Source organism: Mchenga conophoros, linkage group LG3 (genome assembly GCF_057382185.1).
Source record: "Mchenga conophoros isolate Kocher_MC1m ecotype Shallow Benthic linkage group LG3, M_conophoros_male_GT1.1, whole genome shotgun sequence".
In the NCBI taxonomy this organism is placed as follows: domain Eukaryota; kingdom Metazoa; phylum Chordata; class Actinopteri; order Cichliformes; family Cichlidae; genus Mchenga; species Mchenga conophoros.
Window position 1 is genome coordinate 65,145,316 of NC_140528.1, and position 27,629 is coordinate 65,172,944.

General features: G+C 38.0%; 1 protein-coding gene and 1 pseudogene across 1 annotated transcript; both read left to right on the forward strand.

Moving 5' to 3' along the window:
- LOC146580115 (obscurin-like) overlaps positions 1–27,629 on the forward strand; it is a 374,391-nt pseudogene that overhangs the window by 258,494 nt on the left and 88,268 nt on the right.
- Positions 4,261–5,801, forward strand: LOC146580125 (uncharacterized). Its single transcript, XM_085250709.1, has 3 exons — positions 4,261–4,303; positions 5,090–5,383; positions 5,485–5,801. Exons 1-3 carry the CDS (start codon positions 4,261–4,263, stop codon positions 5,799–5,801), a joined length of 654 nt encoding a protein of 217 aa, XP_085106835.1.

The following is a 27,629-nucleotide window of genomic DNA, read 5'->3' on the forward strand; positions in this document are numbered from 1 at the left end:
TATGTAGCTGTTATCTCCTATAATGTGCTCAATAATATCCTCCCTGTGTTTACATGTTATCTTCTGCACAGACTCAATGCTTCTATTCAGCCTGTGCAGTTAAACATAAATGGCTTCAGTAAGCGCTCCATGTGGAGACTGTGGAGTTCTTCAGAGCTTTTACTGATGTACCATTTGTACCACTTTCAGTCTGTAAAACTGTAACAACAAAACAGAGCAGGTACATTTAATCTCAGTGTAGATGCACACATGTCACATGACCAATGCAAGATCATAACATTAACAATAAATGGACAAAGCCTGTCAAGTGACGTAAATACAAATACCACATGCTGACATGTTTTATGCTAACAGGCAAAACAAAGCACTAACAGTTAGCTTACAGTAGTAATGTAACAAACTTCACAGACCCACAAGAAGGACAGAGCACTAATATGTAGAAACAATCCATCATCTGCCCAAACTTACACTTTATCCCATCTCAAGAGCAGCAGATGCAGAACTATCACAGACAGGGAGCTCTAGCCATTATTACTCGGCACTTCCTCCATTTAACCACTAGATGGCGGACTTTGACATGAGCGGACCAGGAAGAAGCAGATGAATAAATGTGACCCGTCATATAACAAACTTGAAACAAACTATATTTCAGGAATAACCTGAGGGACAAAATATTGAATATGATACAGCTCACACTCCACTGCATTTATTGGTTAAAATATTAAAATGATCGTATCAAGAGTGCAACCATGTGAGCAGATGTTTCACTCAGCTGATACACAAACTTTATATTTACTAGAGTTTGTTGCCTTGAAACTGACTGATTTCCTTTTCATGAGTATTTATCTGTCCATCCTCACACATCACAGTTTTGATTCACAAGATGCTGATGAACTGGAGGATCAATCTAATGTATTACAGCACAGCGTGATGAGTTTAGGGTAAATGCAGGTAACTCTAATCTGAAAACAGACTCAACCACAGATCAGCCAGTTAAAGTCCTGCCTGAAGACTTTAATCAGTCTTATTATGAATTTTTACTCTCAGTTATTTATAGTGTCATGGTGTGCTGTCTGCCTCAGTGTCCTCTTGAAAAAACCTCTGAAAGTTGTTCAAGTCATAAATGAATAAGACTTCACATACAGAAGAGTAACAAGTAAAACAAACTGGACAAAGTGCCATTGATATAGATTTATTCATTTGTCACTGTCATGGTCTTTCATCATTTTAGTCTGAGTGCTTCTTCCCCATCTTTGTTTAGTTTTTTAAAAAAAACATTTCCTCTTTAATTTAAAGGTTTGTTTTCTTTCATCCTTTGTGTTATTTTTCTTCCTCTTTTATGATTTTCCTGTTTGTTTTTAACTGTTTCTCATTCCCAGTCATGTTTAAATAGTTCTGCTGTGTCTTGTCAGTCTTTGTCAGAGCATCTGTGAACACTCATGTGTGTTCATCTCTTAGTTGTTTCTATTGACAGTTTATTTATTTCTAGTTTTACATTTTGATTCTTTGTATGTTTCCATTTTTAGACTATTTAGATATTAAAGTTCAGTTTTATTAAGTGTGCCTATGCCAAAAGGCACACTTATTACTATTGCTCGGATTTATTATTATTATTATTATTATTATTATTATTATTATTATTATTATTATTATTATTATTATTATTATTATTATTATTTTCCTTCCTTCTTCCACTAAAAGGACCACAATAATAGCCTCATATTTGTCTAAGTTACAGAACTTAAAGTCAAGGCCACTCTGACAGCAGACAGCACAACCACACCAGCAGGGGGCAGTGTGACACTGACCTGTGAGGTGAATTACTCTGTTCAGAAAAACCTCATCTGAAAATGAGATCATCTCTTTTAGCTCTAAGAGTGCAATCTCTGTCTCTGATGGAGGCATCTACACCTGCAGAGGAAGGAGAAGAAACACGAATTTAGTCACAACTAAAAGCGATTCAGTCATTATTCAGGAAACTGATGAGTTTAAAAAAATGTTGAGAATTGAAAAAGGTCTTCTCCAAATTGTAATGGAACTCAATATTCAGTAATCACCAGTACTTAAACCACTAAATCTGTCAAATTATGAATTATTAGGCTCAGTACATTGTTTCACCTTTGTTCAGTCTTCAGATCACTTACAGACACAGAGGAGTTCATGGTGCTGTTTTGTCTTTTTAGAGTGATTTAAAAAACAGTTTGTGCTCCTTTCCTGGTTACTGAACCTTTACTCTTAGTTTTTCTTTGCCAGTTTTGACTTTGATGCCACATAAAAACTTTGTATTTCACATTTTATGAACAGTTTATGAGAGCAGAGCAGCCTCCAGCTTTGAATCCATCACTGGAGGTTTAACAACATTGTTAGGAAACAACAGCTAACTGATGACTCATTGATTATATGTTCATAAATGTGTAATATGTAAATGTAAAGATTTAGAAAAAAAAGCAAATACTGGAATATAAAGATTATTGAATCACTTGGTTTAATTTATTTTTTAAAATGTATTGTTGATTTTCAAAGTCAAAATTATCAGTCTGCTTATGAAATATTTTTATTTGATCAGTTTTGATCAAAATAAGAATAAAAAAATAAAGTCTTTAAAGACAAAGACACTATTTTACATCTTATGTCCTCACACCTGGATTCATTGGTACCACAGAGACCACCTTAATATTGCAAACCATGCCAATCCTAAAAATAATAATGCTGTGCAGACATGGATAAATATTCTGCATAGATGTACTGTTTTTTAATTTTTTAAAATTTTGTACAAGACCCATGACATGTGTACAAACCATTCATTATTTTATTTTTTTTTAATGATTGAAATTTAAATTCTTATCTATAAAATGGTGCAGAAGACATTTTTACTGCTTAAAGGTTTGTAATTATGTTATTAAATAGTGGCAAATATAACCTAAATAATTCTTTGGATATACATTTTTAAACAAAGTAAAACAAATTAAAATGTGTCTCTGTGCTGAGACCTGGTGGAAATAAAAAAAGGTTTTAATTCTTTCAGCTGACTGAAAGCTCTCACCACCTGCAACAGTCACAGGCAGCTTCCTGCAGGAACCTGGTCACAGCAGAGGTCTTGCATCTATTTGAACCCTTTTATATGCCAACACCTCACTGCTGATATTTATGGCAGCTCTGAACTATAATTATTTATGGTGGATCTGTCTTCTCCTGTGCTTGTTTATCATCCCCTCAAGCTAAACAAGGATTTTATTTCCACCCTTTTCTTTGGAATCAGCACTCTAACTCTTTTTATGTTTGCTGCCCATCAAACTCCTATAAAACACCCTTCCAACAGATGGCATTAAGAAAAAGTTTTACAGTCCATTTAAAAGTTTTGCTAGACTGCTGTGATGACATAAAATCATGGTTGGCAATTCATTTCTGGAATGTAAACAATCAAAGAACAGATTGTATTTTCAAATCTCCTGACCCTCGTTTTGTTCTTAAGTGTAACCTTGTTCCTCTGAAAAAGTTCAGACCTCCCTTTGTAAAAACTCTGGGGGTGATCTTTGATGACAGTTCCTCATTTGAGAAATAAATAAATTCAGTTGTAGAAGCCAGACTCTGCCTCCTGAGGGCCTTTGCAAAAATGAGAGACGTTTTGTCATCTGCTCAGTTTGAGAAAGTAACTCATGCATTTATTTCATCCAGGCTAGTGTAATATGCTTTATTTTGGTAGCAGTCAGGGTATAATGATTGTTTAGTCTCTGATCTTTTAACTAAACAAACTCCAAACAGAACTCTAAGGTCAGCTGATAAGTTGCTTCTGATCATGAAAATAGGAAGGGAGAGGCAGATTTTCTTCTTTGTTGAAAAAACAAAACAAAACTAACACTATGAAACATAATCATTTAAAAGTACCGTGTGAAGCAAACATTATTTTGTGGTGATAGGTTAATAATTTTCTGGCTCCCAGTATGTTTTAGAACTCACTTCAACATTTTATTGATTGCTTTGAAAGAGCGTCATCAGTGTTCTGGCTCTCCACGCTGATTTTAACCTCAAAGTAAAATTAAAGCAGAAAAATCTGTGAGTTTTAGAATATAAATAAAATATAACTTTACAAAGTAAATTCAAATACATTTAATATTAAAATGTTGTGTTAAAGTGTGAAAGCTATAAATTGTTTTATTGTGACTTTGTTTTGATGTTCAGTCTCCAAACTGTCTGTGAATCAGCTGTTTTGCAGTCACTCTCCTCTTATGTTATAAACAGCAGAGTTTATAACATAAGAGGATGTCAGATGTGAGATTCAGGAAGTTGAAGGAGCTCAGTGGATGTATGAATGGAGACCTAACAAGTTAAACACACCTCCGACATCCAATGAATACAGAATCATCACAGTTACTGAGTCTGACAGTGGATTGTACAGCTGTCGGGGCAGAAGGGGGTATTTGTTAACACAGTGGAGTGAAACCATCACACTGACTGTATCATGTAAGTTGGAGATGTTTCATCTGGATTATCTGTTTTATCTAAATAAGTGAAAAATGGGTTTTTCTTACAGCTTTGTAGCTTTTTCATTCCTGCTTTTGAATAAAAGACATCACTGTCAAAAGACTGGAAATAAAAATGCATCTGTTCACAACTTGCTTTGTTGTTGAATCTCTTCCCCTCACTCAGGTTTCTGTTGCTCGCTGTGGTTACACTGATTGGCTGTCACTGGTACATTTGACAAAGGAACAATACACCAAAAACAGAAGTACAAAATAACACCAATGAATTTAATCCTGCTCAAATTCATTTAGGAAGAATTTTCAAATGTGCAAAATACAATCAGATCATATAAACCTGGGTTATTTTTGGATTACTGATCAATAAACTCATCTTTCAAATTAATTATTTGAACTGTCCATGTATGTAATGAACTGTAAAAACACAAAGTCAAATATAAAAAACTAACCCTGTGCTGATCAAAACAGAAATACAGAATATTATGTGTGACACAGTTTGTTTCATCTTAACTAGGGTTTCATGATATTTGATCATTTACATTTTTCCATCTTTAAATTGTTCTGATTCAGTCATTTTTACTTTTATGTTCTTGTTCTAAACTGAACTGCAGCGAAACCAAAGGCTGAACTGAGAGCTGATAGGACAGCTGTTCCAGCAGGGGGCAGTGTGACCCTGACCTGCTCTGTGAGCCCACCATCATCATCATCACCATCATCATCATCATCATCATCATCATCATCATCTGGATGGAAATACTACTTGTACACAGATGGGAAATCTTATCAACCTGTGACAAATGGACAAATCAGTGTCTCAGAGGGAGGACTCTACAGCTGCATAGGAGGAAGAGGAGAACCAGTTTACTACACAGAGTTGAGTCAGTCAGTCTGGATTGACAAAATTGGTGAGTTCAAACTTTAAATTTCCCACAAAGCACTACATCTGATGGTAACTGAACCTTTTGTCATTCATGTGTTTTTATTGTACTTTCTTGAACATGAACAGTCTCAAACAGGCCTGTTGTGACTCTGTATCCAAACTGGTCTGAGATATACAGAGGAGAGACGATCACTGTCAGATGTGAGATCCATGGAGGAGACACTGAGTGGGATTATGAGTGGGAAGCAAACAGCATCAGAAAACTTCCAAATCTAAATGAATACAGGATTATTTCTGCTTCATCATCCAACAGTGGAAACTATCGCTGTAAGGGCAGAGTGAAAAGTTCACAGCATGAAACAACAGAGTGGAGTGATTCAGTCACACTGACAGTTTTTCACAGTAAGTTGAAGATGTTTCATCCAGATTATCTGTTTTATTAAAATAAGTGAAAACACTTGTTTCTCTTAAAGCTTTGCAGCTGTTTCTTTCGTGCTTTTGAATGAAATGTTTGTTTTTATTCTCCGGTCATCTTCTTGTTGCACTGGAGACATTTACAGATAGCTAAAACTAGAATCTCAGTTCACACGAGCACTTTACAACTAGCAGCCCTAAAATAACAGACCAAAGAGCAGAACTTTGTTTATGGGGAACAGAAAACTGAAATATAGAAAAACCTTCCAGTGCACATTAATTTATAATCAAAGTCATAGAATAATATAAATAAAAGTAAAAGTCACTCACTAGACCTGCAGAGTGGCTGGTTAGGAATAGTCAGTAACACAGTGAGTTACCAGTACAACACCAACACAATGAATGGAATTACAACACTGAACGCACAAAATCAGCTGTTCACAGATTTACAGAGAGAACCTTTCACAGTCACAGTCTGGTGTGGAATCAGTTCTTGGATTAAATCCTCTGTGTGTTGCAGTAACAGAGATTATGGTGGAGTCGTGTCACAGTTCAGAAGTGTGAGTCAGTTTCCTGATCTCTGGAATATGAGTTGATCCAGCAGGAACAGAAGACTTTAGTGGAAGTTCACATCTCCTAGGCGTGGATCACCATCGAGGTTCGACAGTCTCAGGTTTCAGCGCCAAGATCTGCACTCGGCTAATAAACCTGATCTGTTTTGTAACACAAACACTGAAGTCTTATTCCAGCATTCCTAACAGCTCAGCTGGAAATCACATCCAAACTGCTCCCTGTAATGTCAGCGGTGATGTTCACTGTGCTTATTATTGTGGCCTAAAGACATCTGTGCAACAGGAAATGTCAGCTTCCACAGCAAAGGAATATAAAACACACATACTAGGTCTCATCTTAGCTATCAGAGGCTTCCACATCAGATTTAGTAAAGAACAAGCACATAACGTGCTAACTGACACCAAAGCAAACCAACTGTGACTCACCAAATCCTCATTCAAACTGCATCAAACAGATTTTATCCACAAGGACTGAAGTTGGACACCATCACTGTGAAAGACTGGAAGTAAAAATGCATCTGTTCACAACTTGCTTTGTTGTTGAATCTCTTCCCCTCACTCAGGTTTCTGTTGCTCGCTGTGGTTACACTGATTGGCTGTCACTGGTACATGTGATAAAGGAACAATACACCAAAAACAGAAGTACAAAATAACACCAATGAAATGATAACTGCTCACATTCATTTAGAAGCAATTCTCAGATGTTCAAAATACAATCAGATCCAGTCGCCGTTTTTTTTTTTGTTTGTTTGTTTTTTGTACTTATTTATTTTCTTTATTTATAGTTGATAGTACAGCTTAGATAGTGTTATACGCTCTATTGCCATTCTCCTGCCCCACTTTGCTCTATTGTCTCGCAGCAGTAGCAGCAGTCGTATTTTGGCCCACTGTCATTTAAGTTTGTAGGGATGTGTTTATGTATCGCTCTCTAGGTTCTTCCACAGCATTTCAGTCAGTTTGAGCTCTGAACTTTGTTTCAACAATTGTGAAACCTTCACTCTTTTGTTTTTCAGCCTTTCTGTTGCTGCTGTACTTGTGTAATTTTAGCAAAGGCAAATATAAAAAACTAACACTGTGCTGATCAAAACAGAAATACAGAATATTATGTGTGACACAGTTTGTTTCATCTTAACTAGGGTTTCATGATATTTGATCATTTACATATTTCCATCTTTAAATTGTTCTGATTCAGTCATTTTTACTTTTGTGTTCTTGTTCTAAACTGAACTGCAGCGAAACCAAAGGCTGAACTGAGAGCTTATAGGACAGCTGTTCCAGTAGGGGGCAGTGTGACCCTGACCTGCTCTGTGAACCCACCATCATCATCATCACCAACATCATCATCATCATCATCATCATCATCATCATCATCTGGATGGAAATACTACTGGTACAGAGATGGGAAATCTTATCAACCTGTGACAAATGGACAAATCAGTGTCTCAGAGGGAGGACGCTACAGCTGCAGAGGAGGAAGAGGAGAACAAGTTTACTACACAGAGTTGAGTCAGTCAGTCAGGATTGACACAACTGGTGAGTGTAAATGTAACTTCCTACAAAGCACTACATCTGATGGTAACTGAACCTTTTGTCTTTCATGTGTTTTTATTGTACTTTCTTGAACATTAACAGTCTCAATCAGGCCTGTTGTGACTCTGTATCCAAACTGGTCTGAGATATACAGAGGAGAGACGATCACTGTCAGATGTGAGATCCATGGAGGAGACACTGAGTGGAATTATGAGTGGGAAGCAAACAGCACCATAAAACCTCCAAATCAAAATGAATACAGGATTAGATCTGCTTCATCATCCAACAGTGGAAACTATCGCTGTAAGGGCAGAATGAAAAGTTCACAGCATGAAACAACAGAGTGGAGTGATTCAGTCACACTGACAGTTTCTGACAGTAAGTCATATTTTCTTTAAGCTGTTTGAACACTTTGTAAAATGTGTTTCTGTTCATATAGACTGAGATTATTATTCTTTGTATAAACTGAGCTCACTGTTCAGAGACTGTACTACATGTTCACTGAGAGAAAATCTTTGTTGAACAGATGAACCCCGTCCTGTCCTCACTGTGTCTCCATCATGGCTGAGTCCTGGAGCCTCAGTAACTCTGAACTGTGAGGTTGAACATCCGTCTGCAGGATGGAGCTTCTACTGGTATAAAGCTGTTCCTGATCTGAAAACATTCAACTATAAATCCTCCAGTTATGAGCTGCTACCTGATGGCAGTGGGACTGCACAGGACTCCTACATCATTCATGGACAGACACACACAGCAGGATATGTGTGCAGAGCTGGAAGAGGAGACCCAGAGTATCTCACTGATCACAGTCAACCAAAGTTTGTCTGGTCTGCAGGTCAGTTTGTTTCTCTCTGTCCTTTCAATGAGCTCATGTTAGGTCATCATTTTTATTCACCAGGATTTAGACCATTAAAATCTCATCTCCATGACAACCATTTATCTCCGTTTATATTAAAACTTCCCAAAAGAAGAACTGAACTGAATGTTTTCCTTTCTCTCTGTGATCAAACCAAACTGAATTTCTTCGTTTCCTTTTCTTATTTTTCAGTTTTTATTTAATGTGATAACATGAAAAACAAAAGACATCTATGACATTTTAAATGTTTTGATATTTAAACTCATGTTTCTGTTTGTACTGATTATTTTTACTTAGTGCACAGACAGGATTTACACAGTTAAGACTCTTTGTTTAGTGCTCAGGTAGGTGTTCAGATAAAAAAGTCAAATATAGTTAATAAAGAAACAAAGATGTCAGCAGGCAGGTTAACAGCTCTGACAAATACAAGACAAACACTGACTACAGATGGACGCTAGAAGAAGACGTCACAAATAACAGCTGCTGTTATTGTTCATTTAAAATATACTTCAAAGGTTTTTAGTTTTGGTCCTGCTGCTGCAAAATATCTCACTGTAGAAGGAATCTGTGAAACAGACAATATCACAGAATTATGACAGAAATATTACAGCAAATGACTGAAGTGTGTTCAGAGTGATCTGTATCAGGTGGATGATGCTGAGAGTGATGACTCAAAGCTCATGATGTCACATGACGTGTACCAAGCTCTACATGAGCTGCCAGCAGATAAAGCATGTGGGTTAGATCATCTTAAACATGTCAGTATTCGGCTCCTTTGTTTTCCATTGATTTGACTGTCTGTGTGATTCAGGGCTTGTTGTCAGACTCAGTGTTGTCTCACCAAACAAACACTTTATCATTTTGAACTATTAAATTTGATCTTCAAAACAAAAGCTTCAAACAAACAAATATTTTCACTGTGATATTTTGAATCCTAACATCTGTGAGCTTTGTCTCTTCACTGCATGTTGTTTCCAGATGCTCATTCAGCAGCGTCTCTCACAGTGAGTCCTGACAGAGTGCAACACTTCACCTTTGACTCTGTCTCACTGACCTGTGAGGGAAACTTCACTGAGTGGAGAGTGAGGAAGTTCCCTGAGGACGGCCGACTCTCTGACTGTAGGAGAATGACTGGATCCACATGTAACTTCAAAGCATCAAAGTCAGATACTGGAGTGTACTGGTGTGAGTCTGGATCAGGAGAGTTCAGCAGTGCAGTCAACATCACTGTACAGAGTATGTTATTATACATTTACTTCTTGGATCTGAATGATTTAAACGTCACATAAACATTTGTCTCAGCTTTGCTGTATGTGAAGTAATTCTATGTGGCAAAACAAACAAAAATGAGAATTTCAGACAGTTTCAGGCAACGAAGCATCAAAATATTCTTGGTTGTTGGTCTAATTTCTCTTCATCCTTTTATAATCCAGTTTGTCATAATTTGCCAACAGTATTTTTTTTTCTCTGTCAGAATAAAACTCAACAAAGCTCAACATCTCTGTCGTCACATTAGATGAACCTTTAATATCTCAATAGGGAGAAATTTGGGAAACACGTCATGCAAAATAACACAAACATACAAACATTTACAATTTCACCTTCAACCATTCAATAATGTTACTGTCGGTAATTTGACTCCTGCAGGGAACATCCCAACTATATTTCCAGTCCTCATAATCACTCAGAAAACCAGGTCTGCATGTAGATCAAGAGACAAGACTCACAGCTTTTTCTAAAGTTTTGCACCAGCTGGTCTGACTGAAACAATATGTTTGTTTTTTTGTTTTCACAGATTATTATTATTATGATGATGTTCCTATCCTGGTGAGTCCTGTTCATCCTGTGACTGAGGGAGCTTCTGTTAATCTGAGCTGCAGTTTGAGAACACAAAAAATACTTTCCAATGTGTTTTTCTATCACAATGACAAACTTATTCAAAATGATCCCCGAGGGGAGCTGAAGATCTCTGCAGTGTCAAAGTCTGATGAAGGTTTCTACAAGTGTCAGTACTCAGGAAGAGAGTCAGCACAGAGCTGGATGTCAGTTAAAGGTGAGCAGGATCAAAACAGTGTGTCTTTCTGTAAATGAGTTTCATGACTGAAAAATAACATCATATTATCTCTTTTAATGTTTGAAGCCACCTGGATCTATTTTGTCAGAACTTTTATAAAACTATTATATAATATCTCTATATTGTCAGGTTTAATATCGGTGAGTTTCAGGACTTATGTGTGAGACTCAGGTGAAAACAGCAGAGGAAGTAATGAGTGAAAGTTTCTTTATCAAACAAAGGATAATTTATTTAACACAACAGATTGTGAGCTTTGACTTGGTCAACAAGAACAAAACATAAATGAACCTAAAATTAATGAATGAGTCCTACAAAAACATCTTAACTGAGGTGAGAGAGACAGGCCAGAGGAGCGGACATAACAGCGTGAGGGCGGCAGATCTGTGGGAGAGGAGAGAGCAGTTAGGGCAGGAAATCTGAGGGAATGTGACAAGACAGAGAGTGTTCATAAAGTGGCTGCAACAATGCCTTACTTGGAGTCCAGACTAGCTGGGGGTAAAGGATAAAGCAGAGGTCTGTGGAAACTGCTGAACGATGGGCAGGCAGGCAAGTGACGAAGAGGCTCCGAGGGGGCAGCGGTGGTGGTGAATAGGGGGGCAATGATCCAAGGTGGCAGGCGTCTGACTGGAGGTGAATGATGGCATGAAAATGAATCTTGAAGCAGGAAGAAACTGAAACAAGGGGAAAATCTGTTAGCATACAAATCTTATTTTCCTAGAAAGGATCCCAGCAGACCTGCCTGGTTACCTCACTGACGAGCTGCAGTCATGTTAACTATCCATTAACATTTGGCTACAGCCACCGAGGTCTTCAAGGTCAACTTTATGACTAAAAAGAAATCCTTATAACACAGAAACTATGATTCTTACAAAGGTGTTGTGTCTTCTCAACATATAGAAAATACTGTATAAAGATTTAAATTATAATTTGTTTGACCTCTGACCTCACTTTTACATTTCACATCTGCCCTTGTTGTCATGTTGAAACAAATCTGCCTTTGGACTTATTTTCACTGAACTACAAACTTCTCACAGTACAAATAAAACAAAATAAATACACTGAAAATACAATATTGTTTCCTTAAAAGTAAATATTGTCAACAGAGTGAGCTGCCGTAGCAGAGATTTGTGCTCTCAGAGTTCTTCTTTTACACTTTATTAATAATTAATTATTGTTTGTTACAGTAACTGTGTCAGGAGCTGACAGCTCTTCATCTCCTGTGTGGTTGATGGTTGGACTGGTTTGTGGAGTCTCTCTCATTATTATTCTCCTGCTCTTGTTGTATCGCTGCAGACAGTCCAAGTGTAAGAGCCTCTTCTTTTCATGCTGTATTAGAGAGTTTATTTGCTACATACACTTTAATTATTCACACATATACATGTATTCTGATCTCATGACACAAAATATCAGTGGAACAATTTATACATGACAAACATGTGTAATAACATTTGTCTCTTTCACAGATTCCTGCTTCACCAGGTTGGTAAAATACTTTTTATTATTATTTGAAACAAACATCAGTTACTTTTGAGTTTATTGTGTTTATTTCCTGTTTTAGGTCGATCCAGTCTGAGAGTCACAGTCTGGGCTCCTCCACAAATCATGGAGTCAACCAGAATGAAACTCATGAGTACAACTCTCTTCAACATGGTCAGCATTGAAAAACAGTCTTTATTATCATTATTAATATTTACTTTTATTAAACCTCCATTAGCATGAACATTTAATAGGTTCAGTTTGTGTTCAGCAGTTTTTTAAATAACATTTAAAGATCTTACAGTCCTGGTTTTGACTCACACAGTGTTTCTGTGTTTGCTCTGATCTTTAGTGTAACTGTAATAAAATGATTAATGTGAGCCTGGCTTGTTTTTTCTTTAGGTACTGCTGACGTCTATGAATCAGTCACACAAGTGAAAAACAGAAATGGTACAGTATATGTGCTGAAAATCACAGAGCAGTTAGACATGAAACTTGTTTTGGATTTAATGAAACTAATTTCATGTGACATGTTTTTACAAACCTGTAAATAAAATATGAACATTTCACTATTAGATAGTTTTACAGAGTTTATTTACTACATTCACTTTAATTATTCAAACATTCATTCTGATCTGATGACAGAAAATATCAGTGAAACATTTAAACATAATAATTGTAAATGAGAGAATCTGAACAGTCTGATGAAGAAGACCAGCTCTGTTCTGGGACGTCCTCATGACCCAGTGGAGGTAGTCAGTGACAGGATGGTGGCTCAGCTGTCACCCCTGTTAGATAACACCTCCCACCCCACGCAGGTCACTCTGACAGCACTGAGCAGCTCCTGCAGTGACAGGCTGCTGCACCCACAGTGTGAAGGAGAGATTTAGGAGATCTTTCCTTTCAGCTGCTGTCAGACTCTACAACATACATCATCATGTGAAAGCACACATGCACACACTGGTGTCTGTAAATATCTCAATGTGCAATACTCTATACCTGCTGCTACTAACATCCATCGACTGCACGATGACATGCTGCCATTTGCAGCTGGTACAACAGAATTGAAATTCTCTACTTTTTGTGGTGTGCATTATTATTCATACTTTGTGATATATTATATTATTTAGTTTAGTCAGTTTTTGTTCTTACTGTCTTTTAGCCACTGTGACCGCTTCGTTTCCTCTGAGATTAATAAAGTATTCTTATCTTATCTTACAGATTCCTGCTTCACCAGGTTGGTAAAATACTTTTTATTATTATTTTAAACAAACATCAGTTGCTTTTGAGTTTATTGTTGTCACGTCTGCCGTGGCAGATGAGTGGAGGCTGAGAATTAGGACCTAAGATGCAGGCAGCTGAGATGTAAATGAGTTTTATTCATGAAGTGGTGAAACAAACAGAAACAGCAAAGGCAAAATGGTGATGCAGGGAGATACGGGGGACGACACAGAATGATGCAGGGAAAGAACACAGACGAACCAGCAACAAGCACACGAGGACACACACTATAAATACACACAGAGGGAAACGTGGAATAGCAAACAGGAGGAAGACACAGCTGAACCAAATTGAACTGACGAGACAGGGGAAAACATAAAGTGAACACACTAACAGAAGACATGGATCTTCACAATAAAACAGGAAATGCACAGAGACACGGTACAGACACTAAACAGAGGGAACACAGAAACCAAACTCTAGGAACTAAAAAGTCTAAACCCCAGTACACAATCAGAACAAACACAATATCATAATAATGAAAAACACAAACCGTTGGGTCAAAAGACCGAGGACCATGACAATTGTGTTTATTTCCTGTTTTAGGTCGATCCAGTCTGAGAGTCACAGTCCGGGCTCCTCCAGAAATCATGGAGTCAACCAGGATGAAACTCATGTGTACGGCTCTCTTCAGCATGGTCAGTATTTAAACCATCTTTATTATCATTATTTATATTGACTTTTAGTGGGGAAAGGCTAATTGATCAATCTAAATTGCGCATAGGTGTGAATGTGGGAGTGAATGTGAGCACGAATGGTTGTCTGTCCCTGTGTGTGAGCCCTGCGACAGACTGGCGACCTGTCCAGGGTGTAGCCTGCCTCTCGACCTATGACAGCTGGGATAGACTCCAGCGCCCCTGAAAAGGATAAGCAGAAGCGAATGGATGGATGGATACTGACTTTTATTAAACCTCCATTAACACAAACAGTTATAAGGTTCAGTTTGTGTTCAGCAGTTTTTTAAATAACATTTAAAGATCTTACAGTCCTGGTTTTGACTCACACAGTGTTTCTGTGTTTGCTCTGATCTTTAGTGTAACTGTAATAAAATGATTAATGTGAGCCTGGCTTGTTTTTTCTTTAGGTACTGCTGACGTCTATGAATCAGTCACACAAGTGAAAAACAGAAATGGTACAGTATATGTGCTGAAAATCACAGAGCAGTTAGAGATGAAACTTGTTTTGGATTTAATGAAACTAATTTCATGTGACATGTTTTTACAAACCTGTAAATAAAATATGAACATTTCACTATTAGATAGTTTTACAGAGTTTATTTACTACATTCACTTTAATTATTCAAACATTCATTCTGATCTGATGACAGAAAATATCAGTGAAACATTTAAACATAATAATTGTAAATGAGAGAATCTGAACAGTCTGATGAAGAAGACCAGCTCTGTTCTGGGACGTCGTCATGACCCAGTGGAGGTAGTCAGTGACAGGATGGTGGCTCAGCTGTCACCCCTGTTAGATAACACCTCCCACCCCACGCAGGTCACTCTGACAGCACTGAGCAGCTCCTGCAGTGACAGGCTGCTGCACCCACAGTGTGAAGGAGAGATTTAGGAGATCTTTCCTTTCAGCTGCTGTCAGACTCTACAACATACATCATCATGTGAAAGCACACATGCACACACTGGTGTCTGTAAATATCTCAATGTGCAATACTCTATACCTGCTGCTACTAACATCCATCGACTACATGATGAAATGCTGCCATTTGCAGCTGGTACAACAGAATTGAAATTCTCTACTTTTTGTGGTGTGCATTATTATTCATACTTTGTGATATATTATATTATTTAGTTTAGTCAGTTACTGTTCTTACTGTCTTTTAGCCACTGTGACCACTTAGTTTCCTCTGAGATTAATAAAGTATTCTTATCTTATCTTACAGATTCCTGCTTCACCAGGTTGGTAAAATACTTTTTATTATTATTTTAAACAAACATCAGTTGCTTTTGAGTTTATTGTTGTCACGTCTGCCGTGGCAGATGAGTGGAGGCTGAGAATTAGGACCTAAGATGCAGGCAGCTGAGATGCAAATGAGTTTTATTCATAAAGAGGTGAAACAAACAGAAACAGCAAAGGCAAAATGATGATGCAGGGAGACACGGGGGACGACACAGAATGATGCAGGGAAAGAACACAGACGAACCAGCAACAAACACACGAGGACACACACTATAAATACACACAGAGGGAAACGTGGAATAGCAAACAGGAGGCAGACACAGCTGAACCAAATTGAACTGACGAGACAGGGGAAAACATAATCTGAACACACTAACAGAAGACATGGATCTTCACAATAAAACAGGAAATGCACAGAGACACGGTACAGACACTAAACAGAGGGAACACAGAAACCAAACTCTAGGAACTAAAAAGTCTAAACCCCAGTACACAATCAGAACAAACACAAGATCATAATAATGAAAAACACAAACCGTTGGGTCAAAAGACCGAGGACCATGACAATTATGTTTATTTCCTGTTTTAGGTCGATCCAGTCTGAGAGTCACAGTCCGGGCTCCTCCACAAATCATGGAGTCAACCTGAATGAAACTCATGTGTACGGCTCTCTTCAGCATGGTCAGTATTTAAACCATCTTTATTATCATTATTTATATTGACTTTTAGTGGGGAAAGGCTAATTGATCAATCTAAATTGCCCATAGGTGTGAATGTGGGAGTGAATGTGAGCGCGAATGGTTGTCTGTCCCTGTGTGTGAGCCCTGCGACAGACTGGCGACCTGTCCAGGATGTAGCCTGCCTCTCGACCTATGACAGCTGGGATAGACTCCAGCGCCCCTGAAAAGGATAAGCAGAAGCGAATGGATGGATGGATACTGACTTTTATTAAACCTCCATTAACACAAACATTTATCAGGTTCAGTTTGTGTTCAGCAGTTTTTTAAATAACATTTAAAGATCTTACAGTCCTGGTTTTGACTCACACAGTGTTTCTGTTTTTGCTCTGATCTTTAGTGTAACTGTAATAAAATGATTAATGTGAGCCTGGCTTGTTTTTTCTTTAGGTACTGCTGACCTCTATGAATCAGTCACACAAGTGAAAAACAGAAATGGTACAGTATATGTGCTGAAAAGCACAGAACAATTAGAGATTAAACTTATTTTTAATTTAATGAGTCTAATTTCATGTGATATGTTTTAACAATCCTTTAAATAAAAATATGAACATTTCAGGATCAGATGAATACGATGACATCACCTCCTCTCTTATTGAGTTTAAAGATCTTAGAACTGAGAGTGAGTACACCAAAGTTAATTTTATAAAAAGAAAACCTGGTTTGGAAAGATTTTTAATTAGTATGAAATTCATTTTGGGTGGACTTATTAATATAAGTTAGGTCCGGCGGCATTTTTCTCATGTTAGGAAACAGACATTTATTCAAATGTATTATTTTGTTCTTTTCACCTTTTTAAATCTGTGTATTTAGTGAGATGGGAAAACAGTTAAACACCAAACAAATGAAGAATAAAAACACATGTTCGTTGTTCTTTGCAAGCTACATGTTTACTGTACAAGCCAAAGTAATCTATTACTGGCATTATTAGCATGACAACACATTGCAGTGATATCAAAGTGCCACTGCACTAAGAACCAATTATTAGTCTGAACCAAAGCTAAGTGGATAATAAAGCTGTATTTTACTCTGATCACTTCCTTCAACATTAAACTGGTCACTTGGATATTTCTGATCAAACTGAACAAAGCATGAGCTTACATGAGCTTAAGTATTCATACCTGTTGAACTTCTACACATTTTGACACCTTTTTTAAGCTGAGATTTTCTCTGATAGACCAACACAACGTAGCACATAATTGTGAAGTGGTATGAAAATGATACATGGTTTTAAAAAGTGTGGCGTGCATTTGTTTTCAGCCACCTGTACTCTGATATCCCTCATTAAAATCCAGTGCATTCATTTACCTTCAGAAGTCACCTATTTAGCTGCTCTGTGGAGGCCTCAGTGGTTTGTTAGAGAACATTAGTGAACAAACAGCATCATGAAGACCAAGGAACTCACCAGACAGGTCAGGGATAAAGTTGGAGATAAGTTTAAAGCAGGGTTAGGTAATAAAAAAAATATCCCAAGCTTTGAACATCTCAAGGAGTATTGTTCAATCCATCATCCAAAAATGGAAAAAGCATGCTACAACTGCAAACCCAGGGTGATCTCTAAAACCTGCAGGACACCAGCCGACCCCTGGTTTAGATCAAAGAATATTCTTGTGTTAGAATGGCTCAGTCAAAGTCCAGACCTAAATCCCACTGAGCATCTGTGGCAAGACTTGAAAAATTGCTGTTCACAGTCTGGCTGAGCTTGAGCCATTTTGCAACAAATAATTGGCAAACATTTCAGTCTGTAGATGTGCAAAGCTGGTAAAGACAAACCCCGAAAGACTTGCAGCTGTAAATGCAGCGAGCAGTGTCTCTACAAAGTATTGACGAAGGTGGGTTGAAAACAAATGCATGCCACACTTTTCAGAGTTTTATTTGCTTAAAATTTTGAAAACCATGTATCATTTTCATACCACTTCACAGTTCTGCACTATTTGTGTTGGTCTATCACAGAACATCCCAGTAAAAACATTTAAGTTGGTGGTTGTAAGGTGACAAAATGTGTAAACGTTCAAAGGGTATGATACTTTTTCAAGTCACTGTCAGTTCCCAGGAGAGGTCTTAATGTTTTTTTACTGATACAGAAGAAGATGGAGAAGTGTTTCAGCTTCACATGTTTTGCAAAAAAAATCTTTACAACACAGAACAAATTACAAATGATAAGTTATGTGTCTGAGGCCAGATGTTTACATGAAAGTAAAACCAGATGGTTTCCTCGTCCACACAGATACAGAGTCTGTCTGCGCCTTCTAAACAAATCCTATAAGGTACAGTAACATTACACACCTGCAAAGACTCAAACACAAAACAGAACTTCACTTTGCATCAAGGGGAGACAATGCTTTTATAATAAACCTTATTGTTCTCCAACACAGGTGGGACAGACACAGGGGCAGCCAGTGACCCCTCACACACGTCCTTATGCTGATATCCAGGCAGGTTCTCAGTGTTTGTAGCTGCTGATTTATGCAGCAAACATTTCCACAGTCCTCTGCAGCAGATTATAGAAACACTTCTTTTCTCAGCTCACGACAGAAGATCTACAGCTGGGACACTGTTAAGTGGTTCTACGTGAAAAATAGTTAAATATTTACTCAAACATGTTCTTGTATGTAAAACAGGTTCAAATGCATGAAATTACATTTGTCCTTTATAGTGGACGTTAAAAAACACCACATGTATAAATGATAATTTACATCTTAGAGCCCTGCTCTCAAACACTGACTCAGATGTAACTGTCTGTGAAACTGGATTTAAGAAATAAGAACGTAACGTTCACAAAACATGTCAAACAGACTCTCCTTCATGAAGTCCTCGTTCATAAAGTGCTTCACAGACCTGAACATTACAGCTAACAGCTGGATTTTCCTGTGTCAGTGCAGCTAACCAAACAGCGCAGAACCTCTTACTGCTAAAGAGACAGACGGTGAAAGCAGACAGTATGTCCTCCGTTTTAACATAAAACTCATTGTTGCAGCTGACAGCAGCACAACAGTGACCCCATTAAACTGATGTTTAGTTTTAGTGTCCTTATTTTCACTGAGTTATTGGTTCTGCTATTAGTTACTTAACATAAACTGATGTGAGTCTTTGACTGAAACAAACCGACCTGGTGATGTGATGCTCTGTACTGACAGAAGATGGCGCTGAACATCTTTTTATAACTCTAAGCACTTATTTCTTAAATTAAGCTTCACAGTCAGAGTTACATCTGTGTCAGTTTTTGAGAGCTGGGCTCCATGATGTACATCAGCATTTATACATGTAGTGTTTCATGTCCCCTTTAATGCTGAACACCTGATGTGACATTTCCACACATTAATTCTGCTCAGTACCTGATTGTTTTCCATGTTTTCCATCCTCCATCTTCCAGTTTTTGTGATTTGGTTCATGTAAACATTTCTGATGGTTTTATTTTCATCAAAATATTTTAATTTGCACTTAAGTTTGAACTCTTAGAGATTACACTCACTTTGTTTTCACAGACTTGTGACCATGACACAAAACTACAGACAGAAGTGGATAAAATCTCAGTGTTACTGGTTTTAGAAATGCTTTACGATAATAAAAAAATACATCATTTAGAGTCAAAATATCATAAATGGTAACAAATATAACTGTTATCTTCGGGTTAGTCACAGTCCAAATCATCATCTGCATCAATGAATGTCAGTGAGGCGTCCTGAAAGTCGTCACGTCTCCTGTTCAGTGACCGTCTCTGAGAATCACTCTCCTCTCAATCAAATCACTTTTCTTCTGTTTATCCTCAGATTTGCTCTTTGATGGTTATGAATCATCGTTCTTCTTTAAACTGTGAAGTCGTTGCTGTTCTTGGGAGACATTTCTCTTTTGTTCTGGTATCAAATTGCTTCATGTTTGCTGAGCTTCACCATCTTTCTGGTCACCTGTCAAACTGTTGCTCATGTTTCCAGAGCAGCTTTTCTTCTGCTCAGACTGCATGTGTGTGCGTGTTTCCAGCTATACCATACATAGACACGCGACCTTTCAATGAACTTAAACCGTGTGTATGAGGTATGCAGAAAAGCAGAAACAAGCACCTTGCTAAACTATAAAAACAGGAACTTGTAATAAGTCATGTCTCAAACAAACATTTAACGGTGTGAAGTCTTGCACTTTAGAAGAAACTGAACATGGTGCTTTCCTAATGTATAACATAGCTCATCTCTGGACTAAGCTGCACTCTAAATAAAGAAAGCACATTTTGTCAGCACAGACACAGATAAAGGAAATAGTAGAAGGTTTAAAATAAATCCTCTGACTGTCTGACTTCTTCATAATTATAGCCATATTAGGACACATAAAGGCGATGATTATATATCTATATATTTTAGCACAAATGACAATATAAAAAATATCAATGCCAACAGAATCTGCCTCTGTTTAGTTTTTCTGTTCATTTGTCCAGACTGACACTTCTTTTGCTCTAAGAAATAAGAACACAATGATCGGGACAGTGTAAGCTACAACCCTATAATCACTTTCTGTCACCGACATCTCAGCTAAACCTGTGTAGAGTCATCCAATAATAACAACTGGGGTTGCTACGATTCGTTGACTAGTCACGATCAGGTCAACTAGTGTTCAACACAAAAACAAGAAGAAGCCGTCTCCAGTATCGTTGATGTGTCCAAATTCAGGGGCTGCATCCTTTGCAGGCTGCATTTGTAGGTCGATAACGTTACAGCAACGCAACGAAGACTGTCCAACCTCGAAGACTCCTCCAAATGTGTCCTTTTCCTTAGATTGAAAAGATGGGTCGGGTGTATTCTTTGTGGCCCGATCTAACCCAGAATTCATAGTGCGGCCAATTCTAGTTTCCAACAATGGCGGCAGCTACTTTGTTTTAATATTACTCTTTCTTGGTCACAAAATAAATGTTTAAGATATTTTCAGTCGAGAATGTAGCTGTGTAAACTTCAAATATCTGCTCGATTTATCAGGACATTACATATTTGCAAAAGTGCAAAAGTGTTGCGATCTACCCTCATTCATGTTGTGTGTTCTGTCTGCCTGCGTAAGTTTATTTTGTATTTTACTTCAGCCAGTTTTCTGTTTTGTCGTCCAGCATTAAAGCTGTATTTAAGTTCACCTTTTGCTTCCATCTGTGTGCATTTTGGGTGCCACCGGAAGTAGCATATGCTAAGGTGCACATAGTCTTTTCGCATTACCTCAGTAAGACCATGTGAAAATGAAAACAAATCATCCTGGGTGAACTTAAACACATTTGTTCCCCTTTTGTTAAGACAGAAAAACGCAGCACACAAAAATACTGCAAAAGGACGGTCGCCTTATATACATGGTGTATAAACTCAAAATGCACTTTTCACTTAAAAATTAAGATGAGAACAAATCAACTTGTTAGAGATATTCTTCTCCTGTTGACCCCCCCCCCCCCCCCCCCCCCAAATAAATAAATTATCAGATATTGATGCTTCTTTCCTGTGTGATAGAAAATAGGAGACTGATGTTTGTTTTTTAAGTTAATTCCCAATAAAACTGTTTTATTGCTAACTACATTGCTGTCTGTATTATTGCTGAAGTCCTAAATGATCACCTTTAAAGTGTTTGTGCTAATGACATCATGCACAGTCAGACAGGCATGGAGAACAGCACTGACTGGGAGGCTTTGAACAGATCACATAGTTCAATTCAACATATAAGACTTTAAGAATGCACAAGCATCTACTTAAAATCTATTTAATTTATCATCTATGATATTATTATGTGCAATTCCAATGTACTTTGTTCATCTCCCTTAAATAAACAAGCACCCTTAAAGTATGAAATATTCATGTACAAACACACATAAATGTGTGAACTGTCTCAGTGGCTGATTGTGCCCCACAGGCCTCAGTGTGAGCTTGAACACATTTATAATGTTTAAGTAGTTTAATGTGTCGGTGGTGACGATAAACACATTTTGAATGAAAGCCGGGGAACTTTGGTAGCACAGAAACAAGTGGCTATTCTTTGTGAGCATATGGATCAGTCATATTACCATTATTTCACCCAAAGGCACCAAGTTAATACTTAAAAAAGCTGCAGAAATACACACAAATATAAACAGTACTTGGTGACAACTTTGCTTTTAGCCTTTAACCCTCTGGGGTCCAGGGTATAACTGGCCGTTTTTGACTACTTTTGATTCGGCCTCTATATTTCACCTTTAAAAACTGTTTATCTTGCCAATCTGTTATTTACCCATTTTGATATAATGTATCAGCACAAATTATCTAAATTCAGACAAAGTGATATTTTTGACTGTAAAAACCAAAAGCTTGTTTAATGAATCATTTTCATAACTTGAAATGCAAATACAAATTGTACATTTTTAAAAAAATATGCACAAGTTTTGCAAACAACAAAGTTATATGGTACTATTTACCTAAAAATGCAGCCAAGGCTCAGACGTTTTTTATATAACCATTTAAAACTGTTTACAGAACAATCAGGTGTTCTGCATCAAATAAAAAGGCACACAAATTATTTATGCAACTCCAAAAAATAGTTTGTGTCACTATAACACAGATGAGAACAGCACAGGGATAAATCCTGCAGGTCTGACAGCAGGTGTGTCACTCAGCATTTACACTGCAGTCTGCCTTTGGTGGCTTTAAGACAGCAACTGTGACGTTCACTAGTAGAACTGACACACAAAACAAAACAACGACTACACTACACACTAACTACACAAGACAACAAACTAACTTGAGACTCCAAACACAGTAAACATCACAAAGCTCTCACCAGTGTTGACTAACGCGTTACAGTAACTACGTTATTATTGTGGTAACGAGCACGGTAACTAGTTATTATGCCAAAATCAGGAACGTGTCAATCGTTACTGGGATTTAGATAGGCTCGTTACTTCGTGTGGTGGCTATCATGGAGCCTCCACAGACTGAGTACCATTAGCAAGTGGTGGAGGCCAGCAGGTGAGGCAGGAGGAGCAGAGACCCGAGGCGGTGAACTGAACTTCAGGTAAGAAGTTATGACCTGCAGTCTATCTGGGTCAGATATAAACCAAGTTTAGGTGGAGTTTATTTTCGTTATGCTGACCTTTTCGTACTGGGTACTAGCTAGCATGACGGAGTTTCTATACAGCTGGGTGGTGCTATGATGTTACTGATGTTGGACTTTATTTTGTTCATAAGGTTAATTAGTAGAGTTGCCAACTGTCCCCTAAAAAACTGAATCATCTCGTATTCAGAGAAAATATTACGCGTTTCGTATTGAGGTGAAAAGGAACAGTTTGTCCCGTACTTCAGCTACAATGAAAAAGCTGGAGTTTTTCTGTGTCTTGGTTACAGTAACTAAACTAAGTACAACAATCCAGCAAAGCCTACAGCTCAGCCACCACCTTAAGCATCGGATGAGGATGATGAGCAGCAGTTGCTTTGGCTAAAGGCAGGAACCTGGAATGGTGCACCACCCAGGTGGAGAGGACAGCAGGAGAGAGAGAGAGAGGAACAACAACAGCACTGACAGGAAGTCAGAGAGGACTGGAGGACCATGACATCTGTTTGTGTATGAAATTTAAAGGCATTAAGATCAAACCGCAAAAATGACAATGCAGAATAGCTACAGTGCCGATATGTGTGTGAAGGGTTGTTGGTGGTTACTGTCTGTTCTGCCACAGGTTTATTTTTAATCTACTGAACGGCCTCATTTTCGTCTCGACCACATACAAAAGAGGAAATGCAGCCTGTAGTTTGAGACAATAGTTTTGTGTGTAGCAGTGTCTTATTTTAAGCCATCAGTATCCAGCAAACATAAGGTCCTAAAGCACACTGCACTTTATTGTCCTCTTCATACCCCGATGAGGAAAATACTTTATAATATTAACATGTCAGTAACATGTGAAACTTTAATGACTGAGACCATGAACATATGCAGAAAGTGTTTAGACTCTGACCTGTAGATCAGACTGTGACAGGAAGGATTGTGTAAACATTGTTATTTGTATAACTGCAAGTTCACACAGAGCTGCAGTCTTATCTGCACCATCTCTGCACTGAAACAAACCTCAATGATCTTTTGTTGTTTCGTTCATCAGCCTGCAGTGTTAAAATGAGGAAGAACATTTACTATAGAAAGTGTGCTTTAACTGCTACATTAACTATTTACAGGTATTAAAGTAAAATAAAAAAAGATTACACATCTTTACTGTAACAGTGCCAGAGCTGACAGGTGGGGAGGAAGAAATTAGAAGAAGGAAAGAGATTTTTAAAAAAAAGAAAAAAGAGGAAATGACACAGAAAACAAACAGCACCTGAAAGAGAGCAGAGGGAAGACGGAGGACAGGGCCCAGAGCTGTGATCACATGCACATAATATACAAGGAGAAACAACCGTCCACATCAACCCACTGCTCTAAAACACTTCAAAAACTCTGGTGTGAATGTGGTGTCGTCTTATTCTTCTTATCAAACCTCAGTAAGTGTAAAGAGGAAGTGGAAGCTTGATCCAGTTATAAGTGAACTGTTCAATAGTGGTTTGTTGCAATGCTTTGTGCATTTTCTCAGCATGCTTTCAAGATTTAACCTGTGGCGTCCACATATGTGGACATCACATTTTGTCTTGTCTAGACCACAGTACTAAATTTTGCTCTACAAGGACCTGATATCCACTCACGAGGACATTATTCTGCCACTGTTCTATCAAATTTTCAATCGAATGTCCCCATATGTGGATATCAGGCCATTGTAGAGCAAAATCAAGTAAAAAGTAATTCTTTGTTTTTACATTCATCAGGTCCCAATCAGCCCAAATAGCAAAGAGAAATAAAAATGCTATGAAAGAGTTCAGGTCTTCGGAGATTAAAGTTACTATGGCAACATGAGTAAAAATAAAGGTAAAAGTCTTTCAGGAATAATTATGATAAGATCCGTCTACAGTCATGTTGTAGGTAATACACCACAGTATCTTCTGATCTATTAGTCTACACATCACTGAATCATTTGGACAGATTAACATTTGTGGAATCACACAGTGTTTAAGTCTCAGTTATTTATTTATGTTGACTGCAAAGTGTAAGTTGACACTTTTGTGATCTCAATAGAGACTTTGTGATGACCCACAGGTAAGTCTCTGTGTGCCTGTGATCAGTTATCTGTAACTCAGTTTTCTTCGTTTGTTACCATCGAGGCCTGAAACTATCAGCTTCATAATAAAGGTCACCTTTGTTTGGTACTCTGAGTCCTGCTTTGCAAGGGTGGCTGTAGCTCAGGCGGTAGGGCTGAACATCTACTGATCGGAGGGTTGCTGGTTCAATTCCTGGCTTCCCCTAGTCTGCTTATCACATATCCTTGGGTAAGATACTAACCCCAAATTGCTCTCCGAGGCATCCGTCGGAGTATGAATATGTGTGTGAATGTTTGTCACAAAGCACTAAGAAAAATGTGCTAGTGTGAATGGGTGAATGCACAAGTTGGGAGTTCGCCTTGTAATCGGAAGGTTGCTTGTTTGTTCCTCGGCTCGGACAGTCTCGGTCGTTGTGTCCTTGGGCAAGACACTTCACCCGTTGCCTACTGGTGGTGGTCAGAGGGCCCGGTGGCGCCAGTGTCCGGCAGCCTCGCCTCTGTCAGTGCGCCCCAGGGTGGCTGTGGCTACAATGTAGCTTGCCATCACCAGTGTGTGAATGCGTGGATGACTGGATATGTAAAGCGCTTTGGGGTCCTTAGGGACTAGTAAAGTGCTATATAAATACAGGCCATTTACAAGTTGTGTGAAGCACTCAGAAGAGTAAAATAAGTGCTGTATAAGAACCATTTAGCATGTGGGTCTGCTTTTTGAACTGACTCTGAACACAATCACATGATCTGTGTTGGTAACATGTGGTGTTCAACACAAACATCATTATTACAGTGTTTCAATCATTGTTTCACATCATCGGTTTATTTTATTTTATTGTGTTTACATGTAGTCAGAGGCTGAGGTCAGTGTGCATCTGCACATACATGTCAAAGCAAGACAAAGAACAGTCTGCAGAATAAATGAGTTCCTGCTTTACTTTGAAATGACAACAGATAATAAATATAACTTTGAATTTATCTATGAATTTAATTGTTCTTTAGTTGGTGAAACATAAAAGTCTTTAGTCTCACTTCAGCCACACACTGAGTCATTTCCTGTGTTTGGGTCTCCACAAAACTTAAAACCAGAATTTAACCACAAGGTGGAAACTTTCACAGGTCTGAGGTCAAAGGAGCCTTTTCACTATATTACTGCATGATGATGTTTCAGCTAAGAGTCGAATAAAATAAAGACATTTTAATGCAGCCTAAAGTAAGAATTTAATTTTAATTCTGCAGTTAAACAATTAAAAGGAGAAAAATGATTTAAAAAGGCTTTAGTGAAAATACCGGCACCAAAGTAGAAAAGCTGTTTTGGTATATTCACTCTCAGTGACTCCCAGTCTGCAGAGACCTGCCAGGAGACAAATATTAGTGGATATTGCAGCCAAAAAATACCCCAAACGGGCAAAACATACTTACATGAAGCAACACAACAACATTTTATATTATAGAAAAAGGAAACAACACAACAAAAGAAACAAGCTTCTATGTTTGCAGTGGACAGGAAATATAAACATGTCAACCAACTGCTGCGGTCAAAGCTACAGGAGCTGTTTGAGTTTTGTGTGTAACGGCAGGAAGCACAGAGAGACCAATCAGAATAAGAGCCTGTAGAAAAACTCTTGTTGTATCTATATTAAACACAACTTCTCCTTTTTCTGCAAAGTAAAACTGTTTGATTATCTGAGGATCAGAGTGCAGCAGGCTGGATGTGACGATGGGGCACTCTTTGCTCTGCATGATGGGCTTTTTCTGTAAGTACACGTCTGACATTGTTTGAACGGCAGCGATTAATGAAAATGTTTCTGATCTGTGAGAATTACAGTGAGTCACTGCTTTAACCTGTTTACCTGAGAGCTGGAACAAAGCAGACTTGTGATTCTTTAAGTGTTTAAATGTTTGATACACTGCTGCTTTTTGCATCACTTATAGTTACACACTGTGTTACAACAGTTTGATTGTATAATGTCTGATGAGGTTTTATTGATTATTTTAGTGCTCAGTACTGTCATCTGTGGAAATGCTGAAGGTAAGAAATGATTATTTTCTTCCTGTTCATATATGTAGCTGTTATCTCCTATAATGTGCTCAATAATATCCTCCCTGTGTTTACATGTTATCTTCTGCACAGACTCAATGCTTCTATTCAGCCTGTGCAGTTAAACATAAATGGCTTCAGTAAGCGCTCCATGTGGAGACTGTGGCGTTCTTCAGAGCTTTTACTGATGTACCATTTGTACCACTTTCAGTCTGTAAAACTGTAACAACAAAACAGAGCAGGTACATTTAATCTCAGTGTAGATGCACAAATGTC

What these genes read in the sequence shown, in the direction of transcription:
- LOC146580125 (XM_085250709.1), top strand. Translation starts at nt 4,261, where the DNA reads ATGTCAGATGTGAGATTCAGGAAGTTGAAGGAGCTCAGTGGAT. An exon ending in GTTGAAGGAGCTCAGTGGAT is followed by an intron (nt 4,304 to 5,089) that starts GTATGAATGGAG and finishes ACTGAACTGCAG; the next exon opens with CGAAACCAAAGGCTGAACTG. An exon ending in AGTCTGGATTGACAAAATTG is followed by an intron (nt 5,384 to 5,484) that starts GTGAGTTCAAAC and finishes GAACATGAACAG; the next exon opens with TCTCAAACAGGCCTGTTGTG.